The sequence below is a fragment of the Agelaius phoeniceus genome, chromosome 13 (assembly GCF_051311805.1).
Source record: "Agelaius phoeniceus isolate bAgePho1 chromosome 13, bAgePho1.hap1, whole genome shotgun sequence".
NCBI lineage: Eukaryota > Metazoa > Chordata > Aves > Passeriformes > Icteridae > Agelaius > Agelaius phoeniceus.
Window position 1 is genome coordinate 16102175 of NC_135277.1, and position 21482 is coordinate 16123656.

A 21482-nucleotide genomic window follows, 5' to 3' on the forward strand; every position below is an offset into this window, starting at 1 on the left:
GCCTGAAGAGCAAAGCAGGGCTCTTCAGAGCCCCTCAGAGCCTTTACCTCAGACAGAATGCTCAAAGCTGAAATGGAGGTGTTAGGCCTTTAAATGTCTCCCTTTAGAGCAGGATAAACCTTTGAGGTTTGGTGCCCTGCACATCTGCAGTTTGTGTTCCTCAGCAGCCCTCCCAAAGCCTCCCTGCCCACTCCCACACAGGGTGGGTACAGAGGGCACACCAGCCACACCAACAGCTCTACACTTTGGGGATCCACTTTCACATCTCCAAAGAGCTTACAGTCAAAAGAGATTGCAATTTATATATAGGTAAATAAATCTGAATCAGCTGTTTTATTCACAGCTGAAAACTACTACTTCTCTTTGGGCTGAAAGTCATCCATTCTATCATCCACCCAAAACCAAGGGTATTTCAGGGCCCTGACAGTTCTTCCAGTCAGAGCTGAACTCTTCAGCTAAATAATATTACAGAAGCAAACGAAGGAAAGTACCTTTCACCAACTCATTCAGTAACAGAGAATTAACACATGAATTTAGTTAGGGGCTCCTCTACCAAAAGCAGTCACAAGGTGGTACTTCACATGTGCTTTGAAAAGACACAGCCCCAAATACTAACATAATTTCTCTTTTAAAAATACCAAGGGTATTCCATATCTAAGAAAATATAAATCTAATTTAACTCAATAAATAATATTGGGAGGCCACAGGGAGGATAAGAGGACCAAAACAAATCTGTTTGGTTTTGATCTGTGCAAGTGAAACTGCCTTACAGTTATGTGGCTTTTAGCCTGGCAGAGCCAAGCCCAGCTGTGGGACAGGCACAGAGCTACACAGGAGTGGCAAACCAAGGTGTGCAAACACAGACCCACAAAGGCTTCTGCCACACAGGGCTCACAGTCAGTACAGCAATGAAAGAAAAAAATGCTTTCTCTTGTTTCTCCAGCCACAGATTCTGCTCACTATGGTTTTGTAAAATAGGAATAGATAAATGAAATTTATGAAGTTCTTCTGTATTCTTATAGAAAAACTCTCCAGCGTAAAAACTGAAGGGGAGGGGAAATAAAGCAGAAACCAAGTATTTCCTATCAAAAAGGCTTCCTTTGAATCATGGAATCTAGTCCATGTCCTTCCACAAAACCACACAGCTGGTGAACACACTCAGAAACTCCTTGGCCTCACAGGCTTTTACCAAGTGGATTACTATTGGAGGTCAATCCATTTTAACCACAGCTGCAGTGTAACCTAATATGTCCACATTAGAACTCATGGTAAGAATGCAATATTTTAATTATACCAAATAAAAGAACAGATGTTACAGGAGAAATTATTCTAACATCATGCTGTCTTTAATACAAGCTCTTTTTAAAGACACATTACTGTAATTTGATTTTTTTTAGAGCAATTCATTAAGTGCCAGTCATCCAGACTACCAGATACTCTTATCAGTCCGCTTAACATTGTGAAGTTCAATCTTTGGAAAGAATCCAGCTAACCAGGAGCCAGATGCCTATGAATATATTCTATTAAAATATCTAGGAAAGACAAGGATGTTTCATTAAAAGGACATTTGTAAATCACCAGGCTTGTCTAAAAGCCCTTATTATGCATCTAGGCCATGGCCTTCCAGGTTATGTGCTCTGGGCTCCCTGGTTCAGACAAGTGGTGCTGCTGCCAGCTCTAACCCTGACAGGAGATCACCTCAGCAGTGTTTTCATGGAGAGAACACACAGGACAGCAGGTTCTTAGCAACACTTCTGTGCTGTCAAAGGGACAGGACTGCTTAAATCTTAGTTTTAATCTACTCTGCAGTTCAGTAGGAGGGACCCAAAGGACCCACAATGTCTAAATGATAAAAGCTTCAGGACTGTTCACTGCTGTCCTGAGGAGAATTCAACTGGTCATCCAGAGATGACATAAAGCATTGAGAAATTCAAATCTTTAATTCTTTTCAGAGTAACAACCTTGTTCTGATGCTTTCCCTGAAATAACTTCTGTCAGGCCTTTTGCTGAGTCCTGCCATTGCAGTGTCAGAGTTCCAAGTCCCAGGCCAGGACTGCAGCCCCAGGCCCTGTGGAGCAGGTGAGGAAGGGAAGCAGAAAGGAGCTGGGTAGCCCAGGGCAGTCCCTTGCAGAGGGTGCTGGGCCATGGCAGCACAGGACAGGCTCTGCAAGGAGCTCCTCTGGGCAGGACACCCAGGCAGGCACAGAGCAGATGAACCCAAGGCTGGGTCACACCTCTCAGGAGCCAGATATGGCTTTACACCAATGTCAAGTTCCAGCTTTTTGGAAGCCTGGAAGTTGCTCTAATTACTGCTGCCAGGCAGCTGATCCACAGCCCCCAGCCACAGGCACTTAGAGCAAAGTCCAGGCCATGGAGCAGCATTTGTCAACTCCCCAGAGCTGGGCACAGGCAGATTTCCACTGAAGGGCTGCTGCCAGCACTGTGCCACACAAGAACAGGCAGCAAAACAGCACACACAAACTGCAGAGCAAAGGCTTCACAGCACTCTGAACACATGGAGTGCCAAGAGCAACTGAAGTCAAGGAAGTAAACGTTCTGGTGGTATATGGACATGACATCAGCTTAGAAAATGGTCTTGGCTCTCAGTAACCTCATTTCACATAGGAAATACTGTACAAACATCACAGCCATGCCACAAATATTTTTATGAAGTCGCTGGCAGACATCAGCATGGGGAAAGGACAGCAGAGGAGAGAGCTGCTGGCAAGGAGAGCAGATGGAACAGGGAACACACTGCACAGGACACTGAATGCACCAACCAGGCAAGACTCTGCAAGCAGAGCACAGGGAGGGACCAACCATGAGGAGGGACCAACACTCCAGCTGTGCTGCTGGGAGGCCTCAGTACATCAGGAGATGGGAAGCAGCCACGAGGCTCCTCCCAGGCCCACAGCAGCAGCCCCAGGTGTCTCTGGCAGCCCAGAGGCCAAGGGGCTCCATCTGTCCTGCCACATGTCCTGCACAGTGCTGCTGGCAGGCAGGACCCTCACAGAGACCTCCAAGTTTATAAGCACAGACTTACATCACAGCCACCCTAAAAAACCCCCACAACTCCAACTCCCAAACTGATCCTATTCAAAGGCAAGATTCCAAATCAAAAATCAACTTTCTCAGTTGCTAAAGTATTAATCCAGATTTATATTTTTCCAACAGAAATGACTGTAGTATGTCTTAGAGTCATTACATGCTAATCATTAAAATGAAAAAAAAATCTTCCTTGGCCATTCCCTAAACTCTGTTTCTGCTTCAGACATACCCAATTTATTCACTGGCAGACTTCACATGCACCAATGTGCACATCTGGCCCCAGAATCCATACAGCCAGTTACCTGCTGTTTGGACAAATGCACAGAGTGCTGCATGTGGATGATTGCAATTACCAAAATACCAGTGCAGTTATTTTCCTGTGCATACAGACTCCTGCAATTATTTATAGAATAATTTGTGGCATATGATATTACTTTGTTTATACTTATGAGAATATTTCAATATGCCTTAGGCTGTTAAGGGACATTTGCTCAAGAGAACTATAAGAACAGTTTTTATTTCAACTCCAGAGCCCTTGAATGGTGCTGTGAGAGCCCACAGGGCAGCCACAGGTGCCCATAAGCTGAGGTAGCTACTTTGCAAGCATGCTGTCAACTGCTATTGATTTTTATGCCAATTTTTGAATTATGCTGAAAACCTGCAACACACACCAATTCATCATCCTACCAATGGCATGCTTTTAAACAGGCCACTTTAATAAACCCCTCTGGATACACATTATTTTTAAAGGCAGCTCAGATATGTTATTTTCTTTGCCAGAGTGAAAGGACAATGAAATTAGAAAGAAATCTTTGTGATCAAAATTGCTTTGTACAAGAGATTCCTTCCAATTACAAGCTATTAGGCCAATAAAATATTTTCTGGCTTGACAGTAGTTCATGCCTGCTCCACTGTACCTCACACACTTCTGCAGGATTGCAGCTTTGGTGCAGCTGAACCCCCTCCATGCAGGAAGCACACATCACTAAACCAGAGCCCAACTGCAGCTTCTTTACCACTTTAAGAACCTTTGATCAGCCAAGCTGTGTAATTACTCTTAAGCATGGCTAGGGTGTCTGCTGGAGTGCAGGGCCATACAGCATTTTTTTCCCTCTCTCTCCAGGGAAAAGCACATCAATTGCTTTCAGCTAAATGCACTCACATATGAATATTTTAGTACAATTTAATGTTTCTGCACCAACCCCAAAGGAGCAGAGCATCAATTTGTGAACATAGTTTTCTTGGAGTTAAAAGCTACACTGGATAATGCAGGATGAAAGGGGTTGTCAATCCTTAGCTTTTTAGCAAGTCAGAGAAAGACAGTCTGTAAATTCAGTCCCAGCTGCATACAAACAGCTCTCTAAAGTTTGCCACCATAAAGCTACTTTTCAACAACAGTGAATTGTCAGAGGAGATATTCCAAAAACAATTTCCCAAGCACAGTTGGTTTTCCCAATGCTATTCCCATCTGCCACCTACCTACCAGCCCCAACCATTTATCCCATGCAAAGTGCACCTGCTGGCCTGTTAATAACACCCACAAACCTGATGGACAAATAACACATTCCTACAAAGCTGAAGAGAGCAGACATTATGTACCATGCTTTTCAAGAGGGAAACTTTGCTATCTCAATATTCCTTTGTATGTGCAACAATGAGGAAGTCATTAAGATCTTATCAAAGAGTAGAACTTTTTTTAAGAAAGTACAATCAAAACAAGAGGAGTGACAATTCTCATGATGCCAAGGGAACTAATTAGTTTCTTCTGTTGTTAGTAATTTTAGGTAAGGGCCAGAGAACAACAAAAAAAAAAAGAAAAATACTAGAATAAAATATGCCTTGTTTCACTTTCCTTATGCTTCCTCATAATAGAGTGAAGGGAAACAGCAGATAAGCTAATCTGAGCAAGCAAAGGATCCCTAAGAAAATGCTGGGAAGGAAGTAACACTCAAGGACAGTTAGCATTCACTTATTACAAAGAAATAGAAAATACAGGAATGGTGTAAATGATGTGATGCTGTGCCTCTCCCTGCCTGCTCCTCCCAAAGCACGATGAATACTACACTAAGTGCTAAAAGCCACTCACTGCAGTGAAAGGGATGCTCAGGAAAATACTGGGGGCACAGAGAGGCTCAGAAAGGATCCCATCCTCTTCTAGAAGAGGGGAGGCAACAAGAATTCCAGCATTCTTACACAGCTTTGGTGCCTTTCCAGTGAACCAGCATCTCATTCCTCTGTGTCTCACCTGAAGCTGCACCTCTCCCATGCCTCTTTTCCTCTCATTATTACTGTCAATTCCTGACAGCTGTAAACTGCCTCCCTTGTGAAGTTCCTTCTGTCTCTTACAGCCAGAGAGCTCCTCCAGCACAAAGCTGAAGCAGTGAAGCCAAGCAGTTTCCTCCTGGCCACCACATCAGACCCACACTGAGCTCCCCTCTACCTTGCCCACAGGAGCTTTCTCAGTGCATGCACCCACCTTCTGTGCATCAGGTCACATTCTAGCACAGTCATTTCATCCAGTGGCAATTATTGCTACATCACACATTTCCTAACTTGTGCCTTCCTGAGTCTTCCACCTCAGTTTCTTGCCATCTATTAGTGTTTTGCACCCAATGTTGAAAGTAACAAGACAGCAGCAACTGAACACTTAAAAAAAAATAAAATTAAAAAAAGAAAGTACTTTTGCCAGCTAGGAAATCCTACAGCAGAAACTAAGGCAGTTCTAGAGTTAGACCCTGAAAGAGCACCAATTTTAGAAGAGTGAAGATTTAAACTCTGCAGAGATTAAATCAGAAGGACACCTTTCAGACAGCAGCTAATCCTTCACAAGGGCAGAGGATAACAAAATACACACACACTTGCCAAGAAAAGCACCTCTCAGTGTCACTGAGATCTGGCTGTTCTCTGGGGATAAGAAGCTGAGTGTGAGATAATCCCAGTACAAGCCCACCTTCCTTCAAAACCTGGGGGAAGAATACAATTGATCAGAGCAGGCTGCAAGGGCAAGCCTAGGAAAGCATGGACAGTTTGGGCATTCAGGGACAGCAGCTGCAGGGCACTGCAGTGCAGCACTGCCCACCTGCAGCGTGGACACTGCAGAACAAGTGCCCAGGTCCCAGCCATGCCCAGCATCTCCAATTTCCACAGCCCAGCTGGCTCAGGGGCACTGCTGGACCCCAGCAGGGACCCTCAGCCCCCCACTCCTCCTGGCCAGTCCCACAGAAGGCAGCAGAGGTTTAGAGCAGTTCCTTGCCTTTTCTCACAAGTCAGAGTTTATTGTTTGCTTGAATATCAGACAAACTGCACAAGTTCCTGAGAAAGATTACACACTGCTTTGCATGTTAGAAATCTGCTAATTATGCCTTGGGTAAGGAAAGCTAATACTGAACTAATAAATGAAGCATTCATGTTCCATTTCCAAGTTTTAATTAACTGAAAAAAACCACTTTTCATCCATCCATCCATCCATCCATCCATCCATCCATCCATCCATCCATCCATCCATCCATCCATCCATCCATCCCTCCATCCATCCATCCATCCATCCATCCATCCATCCATCCATCCATCCCCACACCTGTTTTGTTTTTCTTTCTTTCTTTATGAGCATGAGAGAAAGAACTGGGAAGATTTTTACTGGAGAAGGTAGCACCCCTGACTATTTGAAATTTCTTAGCTAAAAATAGCAGTTACTCCGAGGTAATGGTGGTAGGCTTGATTTCTGTATGGAATTTAGTATTTTCTAAATACTAAATTTTCTGGATATACTTAACTAATATTTAGTTGTAAACACTAATAGGAAGGATATTTTTATCCAAAACCAGCTAGTTTTAACATTCTTACAAGTGCTTTTTCCTTAAACAGAAAATACATACAATACTTAACCTGAGAATCAAATTTCATTTTTCTGCAGAACACCTGCATATAAAAAATAGTAGGAAAAACTGGCTTCTAATTGTAAAAAATATGCTAAAATGGCTGTCACTGATTAAAGACACTGAATATACTAAATTGGTTTTTTTAATTAGGAAGAAAACATTTTATATTTTAATATATCCACTTCTAAAAATTTCCTTCCATCTCATCAAATAATACAAATCAGCCTTCTCTTTCATAAGACACAATGTTCAAATAGGAGCCTCAATCACCTGAAAGCAAGAGGTTAAAAAAAGGTACTAACAGAAACAAAAATAATACACTGAATATTTTAACAACTGGATTAAAACCGTACAAAAGAAAAACTGCCAAAGATCCAGTCAAACCCAACAATATGCCTAAACACCAACATGATCAAAACCTTGAAGTTTAACAGTCCAAGGCTACTGTGGAAGAGCAGATGTGCTGTGTAGAAGCAGGGCTCAAACAGCCACAAGGTGAAATCTGTGCTCTTTAATTACCTGCATTCTCCCCTCACTTCAGTGCAATGAACTCCAGTTGCTCCTGGAGTGGCAGGGTTTGTGTTTAACACCTCAGCCCTTTGGAAAGCTGCTGTGCCTGTGAGTTCCTGCCTTCTGTGAGGCACTGTCTGGGCTGTACTCTCAAAAACTGAAGCCAGTCACAGAACTATGAAGGAGCAATGACCAAGGCTACCCTTCCTTCCCCACATGCACAGCTGAAGGAACAAGCAGCCCTCTCAGACAGTGCTGTTATGTTCTGACCCAGGGATGAGCACAAACACCCCAGCAGGCACACACAAAGAGCAGCAGAAGCACCTCCCCTCTTGCTGAGCTTGGAACTAACCCTTGTCCCTCTGCAGTCTCAAACTGACCCAGTTCCAGAGTCCTGGAAAACAATGCATTCCACTCCTCCTCTGAGACTGGGCAGGCTATTAATAGAGTGCCAGAGCACACTCTGAGATACTTTCCCAGCAGAAGCTGCACAGGAGAACAAGCGTGCCTCAGCCTCCAGAGCTTCTTGGATCTGAGACTCTTCCCCTGCTCAAAACCCACACACCCAGAGGGCACACACACACCATGTCAACTCAGAACTGAACACAAAACTCAGCTCTCAGCTGCTCCACCTGCCCAGTGTCCAAAGCTGCTTTGCAATTCCCCAGACAGAATATCAGAGTATCACAAGGTCTCCCTGAACTGAACCGAGCATGGCTCACACAGGGAGAAAGCATCTTCTGAGAGCTGCTAAAACAGCCAGTGTCATCCTGACCTGACCAGAAGAGCTCAGTTCTTCAAGTCAACTCTATTTTCCACTTCCAGCTGAAGTACCAAAAAGATGGTGAAGTAGAATTAGGAATGTTAAATTAAGAATTTGCAGTTTTCAACTGCTTCATATTTAAGATGCCTACCCAACACACAGAAAAATGAAAACCTCTAGTCAGCAACTCTGTGGGCTAAATATCAATTCAACTTGCACTTCCATTACAATTAACATTCCATATTTTCTATATTTCTAAGGCACTGAATGCTATCCTTGCATGTATTTTAAGATCCACACTAAATATCTGAAATTTGAAAGAAGAGTAAAGAAGTACTCAGCACAACCCACTATTTAATAAACACTTGTTAAGAAGTGAGATGAGAGAAAAATGCATCAGCCTGCAGACAAATAGAGCACCACACAAGTGTGCCAGTTCAGATCATTTATGACACCAAGTTTAACATTCATTCATTACTCCTGACTAAAGGCTATTTAACAATCCTCTAGAAGAGGACAATGACAACACTGATGTGATCCTGTGATGTGGCTTTATGTTCTTACTACTCTCACATGTTGCTATGGGCCATCTGTGGCAAAATACAGCATTGTATCATCATCAAAAACCAGCCTTTTTTGTTTCAACATAATTGTTTATATGCCCTTGACTCTGGAAAGAATGTTCATTGTTGAGCCTTAATACACAAACCAGAGCTGAGCTGTCTTCAAATTAATATTCACCACCTCATTAATGGATATTTAGGTAGAGAAGAACTAAGGATAGTTAGTCCCATCTCATGCCCTTTCAGAATACACATTTTAAATGACACTTAGCTTATACCCTGGTAAGCAGAGAGAGTTGGGGTTGCATTTATAATCCACAGAACCTCCCAATTTCCTTACACAGCAGAGGTTAATATCACTGCTATCAAGATTTTGGAATGACCTTAATCTTATCAATAGGTCTGCTTCTCAGAAGGAGTGTTTTGTAGCAGTTGTTTATCACATAGATTTACAGGTTTAAACACTACCATGTCTGTGAATAGCTCAACTCAGGCCCACAGGGTCATCATCAGATGGCCTCTGATGAGGACTTCCAAAAAAGTAGCAAACATCCCTATCCACAACTCAAGACAGAAGAAATCAGAAGCATGGAACATCTTGTTCCATGAAAATCAAGAAAATCCAGCAGACAGAGCTGACAACAGAATCACAATTTCCTGTCTTTGACATCGAAGTATTACTCTATCCTGCTGGATTTATTACTAGAAAAATAATGGTCATGGTTTCAATTGCTTAAATTTGCAGCAAGGGCAAAGGCAAAACATTTCAGGATCCTATCAAGGTTTTGAACATGCATGGCTTTTTAGTATTATTTAAATTGTTGTGAGTTGGTAAATGCAGCAATCGAAATACAATGAGTTTTCCTACTAAGTTTCAGCTCTGTCTTCCCTTCTGGTCTCATTAAGCCACTAACAAGTAAAAAGCTGCTCCTGGGTGCCTTCTGTGCCATACACAAAGAGCTCCTTACTGAGAGGCAAAACCTTTACTCCAGTAAAGGAGCTCAGGGTACCCCTGACAGACCTTCACATCTCATGTGGGCTCTGCCCCACCAGGTGAGCTACACTTGTACCTTCCTGTTCACAAACACCCAAATGTGCTACACTTGTACCTTCCTGTTCACAAACACTCAAATGTGCTACACTTGTACCTTCCTGTTCACAAACACTCAAATGTGCTACACTTGTACCTTCCTGTTCACAAACACTCAAATGTGCTACACTTGTACCTTCCTGTTCACAAACACTCAAATGTGCTACACTTGTACCTTCCTGTTCACAAACACCCAAATGTGCTACGTTTGTACCTCCCTGTTCACAAACACCCAAATGTGCTACGTTTGTACCTCCCTGTTCACAAACACCCAAATGTGCTACACTTGTACCTTCCTGTTCACAAACACTCAAATGTGCTACATTTGTACCTTCCTGTTCACAAACACCCAAATGTGCTACACCTTGTACCTTCCTGTTCACAAACACTCAAATGTGCTACATTTGTACCTTCCTGTTCACAAACACCCAAATGTGCTACACCTTGTACCTTCCTGTTCACAAACACCCAAATGTGCTACACTTGTACCTTCCTGTTCACAAACACCCAAATGTGCTACACTTGTACCTTCCTGTTCACAAACACCCAAATGTGCTACACTTGTACCTTCCTGTTCACAAACACCCAAATGTGCTACACCTTGTACCTTCCTGTTCACAAACACTCAAATGTGCTACACTTGTACCTTCCTGTTCACAAACACTCAAATGTGCTACACTTGTACCTTCCTGTTCACAAACACCCAAATGTGCTACACTTGTACCTTCCTGTTCACAAACACTCAAATGTGCCTCATCTGGCTGGCTGCAGCTTTTCTTGCATGTCCTCGGGTCATAAAGAACAATGAAAGAAGTCTCAGACTTCTCCAGGACAGAAAGGCCCACACAGACACAAAAATCAGTTCCCTGTGATAAAGGGATGCAGAAATAGCAGAAAAATATGTGCAGCATGCTATTGCCCAATACTGAGCCATTCAGAGAACGTCCTTGGTATTCTACAGCAGCCAGTCTGCAGATTATTCCTTTCTTAAATTTCTTGCACTTTCATTTCTTACAAAAATTTTGCTTTGACTGTACTGCAATAATTCAGTGACAGTTACTAAAAGTTTCTTAATAATCATCACCTGAAAAACCCCAGAACACCCAATTGCAAGAGATCAAGCCATGGACTGATGTAATTTTGAGTTTACATCATTAATGACATCTCTTAGCATATCAATGCCAGCTGCTAGGAAGCTAAGGAAGGTTCAGGCAGCTATGAAAGAATGCAGCATGCAAACCCCTGACAAAGCTGGGTTAGAACACATCCCATTCACCCAAAGCACAGGTTCCCATTCCAGCTTGTTTCTGTCATTCTGTAAATGCATCATCAAGTGACAGCATCACAGTGGGCACACTGATGCTCCTGTCAGGCCTGGAATTAAGACTCAGCTCATCTCTAAGTGCTTGCTCTGAAGGAAATGCATGCTAGAAACCATCCCAGCCCTAGGATGAGAGATACTTCCATACTTACTGGTGCTACTATTTTGCCCGTCTGTCCGACCTGCAAGTCATTAGGAACAAAGCCAGCATCAACAGCTGCACGGGAAGCTCCAACTGGTTGAAAGAAAATATTTTCAATGTTTTCTTTTAAAATACTTGCAAGCCAAATTTATATCACCATAAAAGCCCATGTATTTTACTGAAGAGTCCCACACTCTAAGGGCACATATTTAAAAACCTCCCTCTTAAAAGCTCTTATGGTAATCCCTCTCTATACCACTAGCTAAAAACATCCAAATACTAAGTGCTAATGCACTTCATAAGCAACAGGAAATCCCTACTCCCAGCCCAAAGGGCCATATATTTAAACCAAGGATTTCAATCTGGCATATTTCCATGATTTTTTTTCTTGTTGCTTTGTCAAAAGAAGATTTTCCCATAAATGCCTTCCCAAAATCTTCCTTCAAGTCTGAATGCAACATATGTGCTATCTTGTATTGCTGTGAATCTCAAAAATCAGGCGTGGTAAAGAAAAATATCACAGTAAACTCAAAAATTCCATATGGACATTTAGTTAGCAAAAACACCACTTTAAAAACAAGCCAATCATGTGAATGCTAAAATTAATGGAATTAAAACATTAGAGCAAACAGTTTCTCCTTCTTTCCCAGCCTTTATAGAAAAAACTTCACTGGGATATTGTATATAGTTGATTTTCTCCTGTTAATACAAAAGCACAGCAAAAGGGCAGAGCCACTCAAACTACAACAATGTGAGTGGGATTCTGTATAGAAGCACTAGAAAAGGATGTATGCAGAGAGTATTAGCTCTTCAAAATGAGCTATGACAGCTTCACTTTTTGTTTGCAAGCTTCTGTTCTGGAGATTTGAGAAGCACGGGGAATATTACAGGTTAATATTTTGCTTCATACACAGGCATTTAAGTATTATTGACCAAACTTTATCTATTACTAAACTAAGAGCATTTTAACCATTTGATAGAGATATGAAAATAAAAGACTTAAGATGAATTCTGGTTTTAATGTGACCTGTTTAAATATAATAAACAGGGTTAAAAAAAAGGAGGAGAACAAGTTTACCTGCAGCATGCAACTGATCCGCAAGTTCGTACAACAACTTAAAATTTTCACCACTCTTCAAGCCCCTCCCTTAAAAGTTAAGAACAAAAGAAGATCAAGAAAGAAGAACACATTTTTTTAAGTTTTTTTTTTTGGCCTATGTAAACTTTCTGTATGAATATTAGCATTTGCAAAGACTCAAAGATATGGCTGCACAGGGTATTTCTGGATACATTACTAACCAGTATTTAATATTTGGAGATTTAGCTTTTGTCTTTGCCATTAGTACTTCATATGTATAAACCAACACCACTCTGTCTTGTTTACTTCCTGAACACAGCACCATCAAGGTCATTCTCCAAAACCAGGGAAACAGAATTTTTTTAACTAATTTGTGCTCCCTCTGCTGGCTTCAGGAACAAAACACTGTAGTGGGATTAGTAAGAAATCATTTTGGCTGTAGGCATACAGTAAAAATCACGGTCCATCACTTGATACCTAAGGAGCAGAATACAATCAATACACATTTTAAAATCATTAAGGTCATTACATAATAATGTTCAGACTGACTGAAATGATCAGCAGTAATTTTGATACATGATAAATTTTGATACATGAAAAAACATGACAAATTTCCATCTAAAAAACAATTCATATTGCTAAAATTTTAAAGAGGCTCATCAAATATGAAAATGCTCTAACAAAGCCTCCCAGCATATGCTAAACTCATGTATTACCTCTTTACACAATATACACGTTGGGTGCTTCCCCAGTAGCTCCCATGGAGTATTTGAGAATTACATCAGAAATTTCTTTTTTTTCCTAATGTATCCCATTACAGACACGATTTACCAAGAGGTGCCATTGGTGCAGTGCAGCATCAGTCAGTTTGTCTGTGATCACTCACCCCCTGACACCACCACCTTGGCACTGGTGAGCTCCGGCCGGTCGCTCTTCGTCAGCTTCTGCTCGATCCACTCCGAGATCCCCACGGGCGGCGGGGGCGTCACTACATCCACCACATCAGCAAACCCCACAAGGAAAAGGAAAAGGCATGTGTTTGCAAGCTGAAACCTGAGCTCAAGCTTGGATTTTCAAGCTGAAACCTGAGCTCAAGCCCAATTCAGAGTTCTTCTAGAACCAATTCTGCTGTGAGCTTTTGCAGTTGCTGCTGGCACTGAGGAATGAGCCTCATTCACCACCTGTGTTCAGGGAACTACAGTACAGACTGAAGCACGAGGAATTCTGTTGTGTTCAGGGAACTACAGTACAGACTGAACCACGAGGAATTCTGTTGTGTTCAGGGAACTACAGTCCAAACTGCACCACGAGGAATTCTGTTGTGTTCAGGGAACTACAGTAAAAACTGCACCACGAGGAATTCTGTTGCATTCAGGGAACTACAGTACCAACTGCACCAGAAGGAATTCTGTTGTGTTCAGGGAACTACAGTACAGACTGAACCACGAGGAATTCTGTTGTGTTCAGGGAACTACAGTCCAAACTGAACCACGAGGAATTCTGTTGTGTGCAGGGAACTACAGTCCAAACTGCACCACGAGGAATTCTGTTGTGTTCAGGGAACTACAGTACCAACTGCACCAGAAGGAATTCTGTTGTGTGCAGGGAACTACAGTCCAAACTGCACCACAAGGAATTCTGTTGTGTGCAGGGAACTACAGTACCAACTGCACCAGAAGGAATTCTGTTGTGTGCAGGGAACTACAGTCCAAACTGCACCACGAGGAATTCTGTTGTGTGCAGGGAACTACAGTCCAAACTGCACCACAAGGAATTCTGTGGTGTTCAGGGAACTACAGTACCAACTGCACCAGAAGGAATTCTGTTGTGTGCAGGGAACTACAGTCCAAACTGCACCACAAGGAATTCTGTTGTGTGCAGGGAACTACAGTACCAACTGCACCAGAAGGAATTCTGTTGTGTGCAGGGAACTACAGTCCAAACTGCACCACGAGGAATTCTGTTGTGTGCAGGGAACTACAGTCCAAACTGCACCACAAGGAATTCTGTGGTGTTCAGGGAACTACAGTACCAACTGCACCATGAGGAATTCTCTTGTGTTCAGGGAACTACAGTACCAACTTCACCCCAAGGAATCCTGCTCTACAGGTGCCACACACTGATACCAACCCAGCACAACAAGTGTGAGCCTCAGTGTCACAGGCAGACAAGTCCAGCAGAGCAACACACTCACTCAGGAATGTTTGACTCCTGCCACCCACAGATGTCAGGAAATACAGGATGGGTCACAGGCAAGGACTAAGCCACAAAACCAGAAGGCTCACAGTGAAAAACAGCAGAGGTCACCAAAATGGAACAGATTACCCAGAGTAGTTGTGAAGTCTCCACCTGTGGACATTCTCAAAGCCTGACTGGCCACAGTCCTGGGCAACCTGCTCCATGGGGCTGGACTAGATGATCTCTAGAGATCCCTTCCAACCTCAATTACTTTGTCATTCTTGACTGGATTTCTCAATTATCCAAGCTACACTGGCTTCATTAAATTGTAAATTGAACTGATATGGTTAAAACTAATCTAAAACTCTCTATTCTCAAATCAATTTAAACTGCCACTAATTTAGCTTGATGATGTAATGACCGATCTCAATTGCAGTATGATTAAACCAAAACTTCTATTTTTGCTCAGTCTTGTTTTGAAAACCAATCTGGTTATTCAAACAGCTATGACTTGTCCTTCCTTAAAGTTTCAAGACTGCAGTGGCAGAAACTAGGCAGTGAGTGGAACAAGCAGGGATTTCAGCACAGATCATCTCCATTTCTGGTCAAAGAAAAGGAAGTAACTGTGCAGATAATCTCTATCTTCTCTTATCAGACATCACTAAAAAGTGCAAGCACCTGTGATTAAAAATACAAAGCCTACATGGTGACAATCACTTTGCTTTGACAAATCCTTCTACAAAACATCACCAGGCAGTGAGCAAAACGAACTCTACTAAACAAAACAACAGCAGCCCAGAACAAATACTCACACTTTTCTACACTGGCACTGCCACCACTCGCTGGTGCAGCCTCAAATGAAGTTCCCCGTACAGTAAACACTTTGACTGCTTCATCACACTGCACAGTGCAGATAATATTTCCTAAAAAAAGGGACATTAAAATTTTAAAGATTATCAGACATATTATGCTTTAAAAAAACCCCAGAAATTGATATCAAAACCACATTAGCAGTTGTACTAGAATATGCAACATCCACCAAGGTAGTTCCCAAAAATGCAGTTTTAGATGACTAAATCTTAGCACTTAATAAATAGAGATTAAAAATACTTTCACTGATGTTTTAGCCCTGTGTTTCTAAAGTATAAATACAAATCCTCTATTTTTAAAGGATACAAAGCATTCAAATCATCTCTTATGAATGAGATTTTAAATTTCAGAAGGGATGAAAAAACAACTTTGAAAATGCCATTCTTACATATAAAGAATGTCTATAATTCAAAGTAGACCTTTTATCCTGTTGCATGAAATTCATCAGAACTGAAGACAATGAGGCCTCCCCCATGTATCTGTGGGACTGTGTTTCTCTCTATAATATAATACAATACTTCACACTGGAGGCTACAGGGAATGCTAAAAGAAAAATTGCTGCAACATTCATAAACATTCAACTATTCACAAACAAAGTCATCTCGAAACTGTGAATTACTGGAAAGTAACTTAAAGTGCAGCACTAAACCACATTCCAGGAGCATAACTCAAAATGTAATACCCTGCTGGTACATGTGGTACAACTTTACAGTAAAATTAAGAAACACAAGCTAATAAACTAATATCTAAAATAAAACACAGTGTCAGCCAAGCATTAGAGAAACAAGACTGAAAAAATAATTACAAATTAAGGTAATTAAATATTAGAAATAATTCATTCAATGTCTTCGTAATTAGAAAAAATAACCCTGTGGTATCTTAAATCAGAGCTAATGCTAGTCCTATTAAATAAAGCTGGACAATTAACCTGATGTCTTATGCTTTCCAGAACCTGATCAGAAGGGCATTAACAAACACAGGACATGGAAAGGATGGGATCAAATTCTGTTCCTTAAGGTGACAGACATGGGTCTGACATGCTTCCACCAAAGCCCTTGGAATTACCTCCTTTCTCACACAGGGAGCATCCTGTCCATCCCCAGGCTTCATTTTTTATGAATCACAGCAATTGAGATTGTAAAGGGAAAATTCCTATCATATTCCAAGGTTTTAACATTAGGATCATGTAGAAAAATTAGCACTACTGGGTTCTTCATTGGACAAATACCACAGAGCTTTTGTGATTACCCACCTGCATAGATAGTTCTCACAAAAGTATCTGGGGACTTAATTTCAATAATGTCAGAAACAGGGGCAACATCAAGCTTGCCAGCCACCCTGGGAATAAGATTCTAGAAATTAAGAGATGAAAAGTTAGCAAAGTAAGCTAACTAAAATGTCCACAGTCAGTAAAAGAACACTGCTGACCTGATTTCGTATAATGCTGTCTCTGAGACATATAGAACTAAGATTTTTGAAGGGCTACTCATGTAGCCTTAGCAGCCAAATAAAACCCCATTACTGTAATAACATTAGACATTTTATGAGACTTACTGTAAGTAAACCCGTAATTCAATATCTTAAATTAGGAGACTTATTTGCTTCAAATATTCTAAAACTGAATATAGATGCCACTTACTCAGAAAATTGACAGTTATGGATTGTTGAGCTCTTGGCACTTCAAAGGAAAAAAAAATGGTGCTTTTGGAAGTTAGATGCCAGAAATTATAGGAAAAAAAACCTGCATTCTTCCCTCCAGAGCAAAACAAAAAATTAAATTTAGTATTAAAGTGTATATTCTCTTGCTCCAAAACTTACTCTAGAAAATTACTTAGCACCTTTAGGAGTGGGAAGAAGGATAAAAAGAGCAGCAGAAATTATGAAGAAATCAATGATAAGATGATTATTTGCTTTTTGTCTGCCTCCTAATCTGGTACAAGAAAAAAAGGCCCAGGTCTGAAATCTTCACTCACATGAAGCACTCAAAAATGGCAGTGTAAGCAAAAGCCATTAACTCCTATGACACTGCAGTTAAAAAAAAAGAAAGAAAAAAAAATTGAAAACCTAAGGCTTAATTTCTCCTAGCAAAAACAGAAGCATATGGATTGCTATTGATTGGAAGTGAAAGCAGGCAGATGGAAGGCCGATGTCTACTCGTCCTACAGCGGCAAGATTTCTGCAAGATCCTTTTCCTCTAACTTACTGCACCACAATGCTGCCCAGATTCTTAGTACTGAGGCTCTTCATGTACTTATAAACACATTAAAAAAAAGTTTTGTAAAATAAAAATTGTATTTTCACTACAAACCATCCTGGCTGGAACTTAGCTCTGCGTTATTTATATGTGTTTACAGACATTTTTATGCACGTGACTTATATTACAGATGCAAATCCCACTCCAAAAAAAAGTTTGCTTCCAATAGGTTTGCCCACTCTCATTTCAACATGCAAAGAACAGATTTTTCATCCCAATTTGGTGTGCTTTTCCTTACAATTTTCATGCTTTCAGATCACTTAATCTGGTTTGCCTTATTGCACATTTTGCTTTGTGTCCATAGGATTGGCTGGTTACCACAGATTATTTCTTCTACACTATTTTTTTCACATCAGCTCATAAAAGAACTCAAACATGAATCATGAAATCTAACTAAGACTTTTTAAGCAAACAATTGTAAAATAGTTTGCAAATGCAGAACTGTCCATGGCTCATCTCTCTCAGGCCTTAGATTCACACTCTTACATACAGCAGTGTCTGTCTCTTTTCTACAAAAACTTTTTGATGCTCTTTGATCTACTCACCTTCCCAAAGGCAGATGCTCCGGCACAAATGTGGGTGTAATTGAATTTTTTATGAGTTTCCACAATCAAGGGAGTCAGCTCCTCTGAGAATAAAAATACATTGCTCAGAATTTACAACCATCCTATTTCCAGTCACAAACACAAATACATAAATAAATTTCTTTTGTGAATAGGTAAGAACAACTCTCACCTGCTAGAAATCCCTTGTACACATCATGCTGAGCCACCAGAACTTTTGCAACACCCTGCACTTTGCTGAGTTCTGATGCTACCTGTGATTACAAGGAAATTATTATTAGTTTGTGTTTTAACAGGCACCACAAACATGTAACAAGGGAGTCCCCACTGCTCACAGTCTATAGATTCAATAAAACCAGAACCAAAAGTACATGAATTTCAAAATCAGAACAGACCTGAATAAAATGCAGGCCTTCTGATCCACAGCACAGCTCCTTATGGGATCATGAAAATGAATTTGTCAATCAGAGAACTACGGAGCAAATCAGCCTCAGGAAAACTTGCCTCACCCTTGCCTCCTGCATGCAGGGCTCCACAGCAACCCCAGCACTTCTTACAGCAGCCAGCAACAGCCACACTGGAGGATTAGTGCTCAGTATTCCAACACAATCACCAAGAAACAAATCCTACTTTAAGTTCAGTCAGTATCTAGCATACCAACAACTACAAATGTACAATGCTGTTATGATTTTTGTCCAAATTCTAGGAGCAACCCTTTGTTTGCATCTGACTTTTTGCCCACTGAAGCAATGTGTATTTTCAATTTATATTTATGCATTTTTTTCGTTTGAATTGGCACAAGTGAAGTTTAAATGATAAAAGGGTTACTACAGATCAGAGAGAAGAGGACTGACAGCAAGGTCTGGAGACCACATGCATCGTCCAGAAACAGAGTAGTTTTACTGAGTTTGATGAGTATCAGTTTACCCTCAAAAATTAACAAAAGGAAATCAAGAAAAAATCCCTAGTAGCTGCTGCAGAATATCTGTTTGAGTCACTGGCTCTTAAATAAAAATCTCTAAACCTTCATTTTTTATAAAATATTTTTCCCACCATAACACACAGACTCCATATATTTAGCATTAAAACAAACAAACAAAAAATTCACAATCATTTTTCTCCTACATAGAATAAGGAAAATTAAAGACACACATGTCAGGCAATTATGTCTTTTTTCCTTTTTAATTTTCTTGATTTAGACAAATATTTGCTTCATCTCCACCTCAAACACCTGAATAGCTACTGAGGTTTCTCCACCTATTTGTGAATAAGCTGCTCTAAGTATGCCTTCTTCATGAGCTACTACATGTTGCTTTCAAAATAACAGTGCATAAACAGTATGTAAATATTAGGCATAGTTTTTTGTGCTTCTACTGCTCACACAACCCAAAGTCATGTCGGAGTAAAAGTGCCACTAATGTACTAATTATATTGTCTCTAGAATTGGCACATCAAAATGACACTAAAAATGCACAGCTAATGTACAAGGAGCTTTTTACATACGTGAGCTGTGTGATGAAGTCAAGAAGCACTAAATTCAGGATTTCAGGTTGCAAACACTCTCTGCACAACTAGTGATTGGTTAGTAACAGCAACTTGCTCAAAAGCCCAATGTATCACTGTTGTTTCACTTCTGCTGGTTTCCATTTAAACAAGCAAAAGCTTCTTTCCAAATTCTTAGCACTGCAATGTTTGTCATTTAAACTTTACAGAGACATATCTTGTTTTCAAAGTTAATTGTCCTTTACTCCCATAAAAATTTGCTTGCTCAGGCATGTAACAGCCATTATTGATACCGTCCCCTGTGAAATGAAATCTATATCCGTATTTTCTCTTTAGAACAGAAGCAGTTCCAAGTGCAGGACTTTTCTGGCAGATTAGCAACTCCTGGCACGGTTTCTCCTGACTACAGATTATTTTTCAGGCTGCTTGAGACGCTGCCAAGTGTTGTTTCACTGCATCTTTATTTCATTGGTATGAAAATAGCATTTCCTACCTTGTCACAGCTGGTACCAGCCACCAGACAGGAGACCTCCCCTCCCAAGCCCTTTGCTGCAGTGATGGTGTTGAGGGTGATGCCTGAGAGGGACTCATTGTTGTGCTCTGCCACCACCAAGGTGCTCTGAGACCTCCGCAGCACCGACGCCTGCAAAGCAAGGGAGAAACTTGCATTGAAATAAAAACCAGTGGGAAACTTGGCTTTGAAATAAAAACCTGCTCCTCTGGGCATCCAAGGCTTCACAGAAATGCATCACTCATAGTCGTAAAACACTGCTAGGCTCATTCTAGATAATTTTTATTATTAAAGAGAATCCATAGGGTGATACAAAAAGGAAAGGACAAACCCGCTTGACTTCAGCTTGTCTGTAACATGCTGTGCTCAAACTGAAACTCCACAGGAAAATACTGAACAAAATTAAGAAAAAACATTTTAACACATTACATTCAAGCTCAGTTAATCAACATAACTAAGTGCCTTAAAGACTGAGGATTAGACAAGGAAATAAACAGTGGCAAATAAATGTTTACTTGGTTTTCTAGGGTGTTCTCTGGCAGTGTTTTATTAGAAGTTTTAAACAAAATCTAGCTACAGAACCCACTTTTATATTTAGAGGCAAAATTTTATGCAGTAGCTGAATGAAAATTAAGCAGGAGCAGCTGACAGCCTGAAAACACACTAGGAGAAATCTTTACAGGCACCAGGTTCACTTTTCCCTCTTTTCCTTCAAAACATTTGAGCACTTAGGCTACCACCACAATTTAATGGTCCTTAAATAACAGCTTTGACCAATTCAACATTCATACACAAACTTGAGCTTCTAAAGCAAAAATGAAAGAAACAAAAAAAAAAGGCAAAAAACTGTCCTAAAACCAAACCAAAATATTCTAAATTCTGGGACCTTCCTCTCTAATATTCAGCTGTGAAAAGCCTTATTCCTCCAAGACTAATACTAGAGTAGAGAAAACATTTTGGATAGGAACAGGAAAATTGTCCCTCAAGTGTTTGTTTACCCCACATAAAGCCCCACTGAAGACTTGAGCGATGATCAGTGTAGGATGGAACACGTGCAAAACCAAGTAAATTCATTAATATAACCAAGAACAAATACTAACACAACGCTGAAGATGCACAGCCAAACACGACTTTTTTAAATTTACATTCAAACCCCATCTCCCCTCATGCCAAACACGCACTTGCCTACAACTTCAAATATAAAAAGCTT

The 21482-nt window shown here is 40.8% G+C and overlaps 1 protein-coding gene across 1 annotated transcript in view; it reads right to left on the reverse strand.

Moving 5' to 3' along the window:
* Positions 1-21482, reverse strand: part of ETFA (electron transfer flavoprotein subunit alpha) — a 30884-nt gene that overhangs the window by 4724 nt on the left and 4678 nt on the right. Inside the window, exons 2-9 of the mRNA XM_054642197.2 lie at positions 20255-20404; positions 18431-18512; positions 18241-18323; positions 16694-16793; positions 15384-15494; positions 13280-13381; positions 12394-12462; positions 11326-11408 (exon numbers count right to left, since the gene is read on the reverse strand). Coding sequence (XP_054498172.1) covers positions 11326-11408; positions 12394-12462; positions 13280-13381; positions 15384-15494; positions 16694-16793; positions 18241-18323; positions 18431-18512; positions 20255-20404 — 780 coding nt within the window. The remainder of the gene's footprint in view (positions 1-11325; positions 11409-12393; positions 12463-13279; positions 13382-15383; positions 15495-16693; positions 16794-18240; positions 18324-18430; positions 18513-20254; positions 20405-21482) is intronic.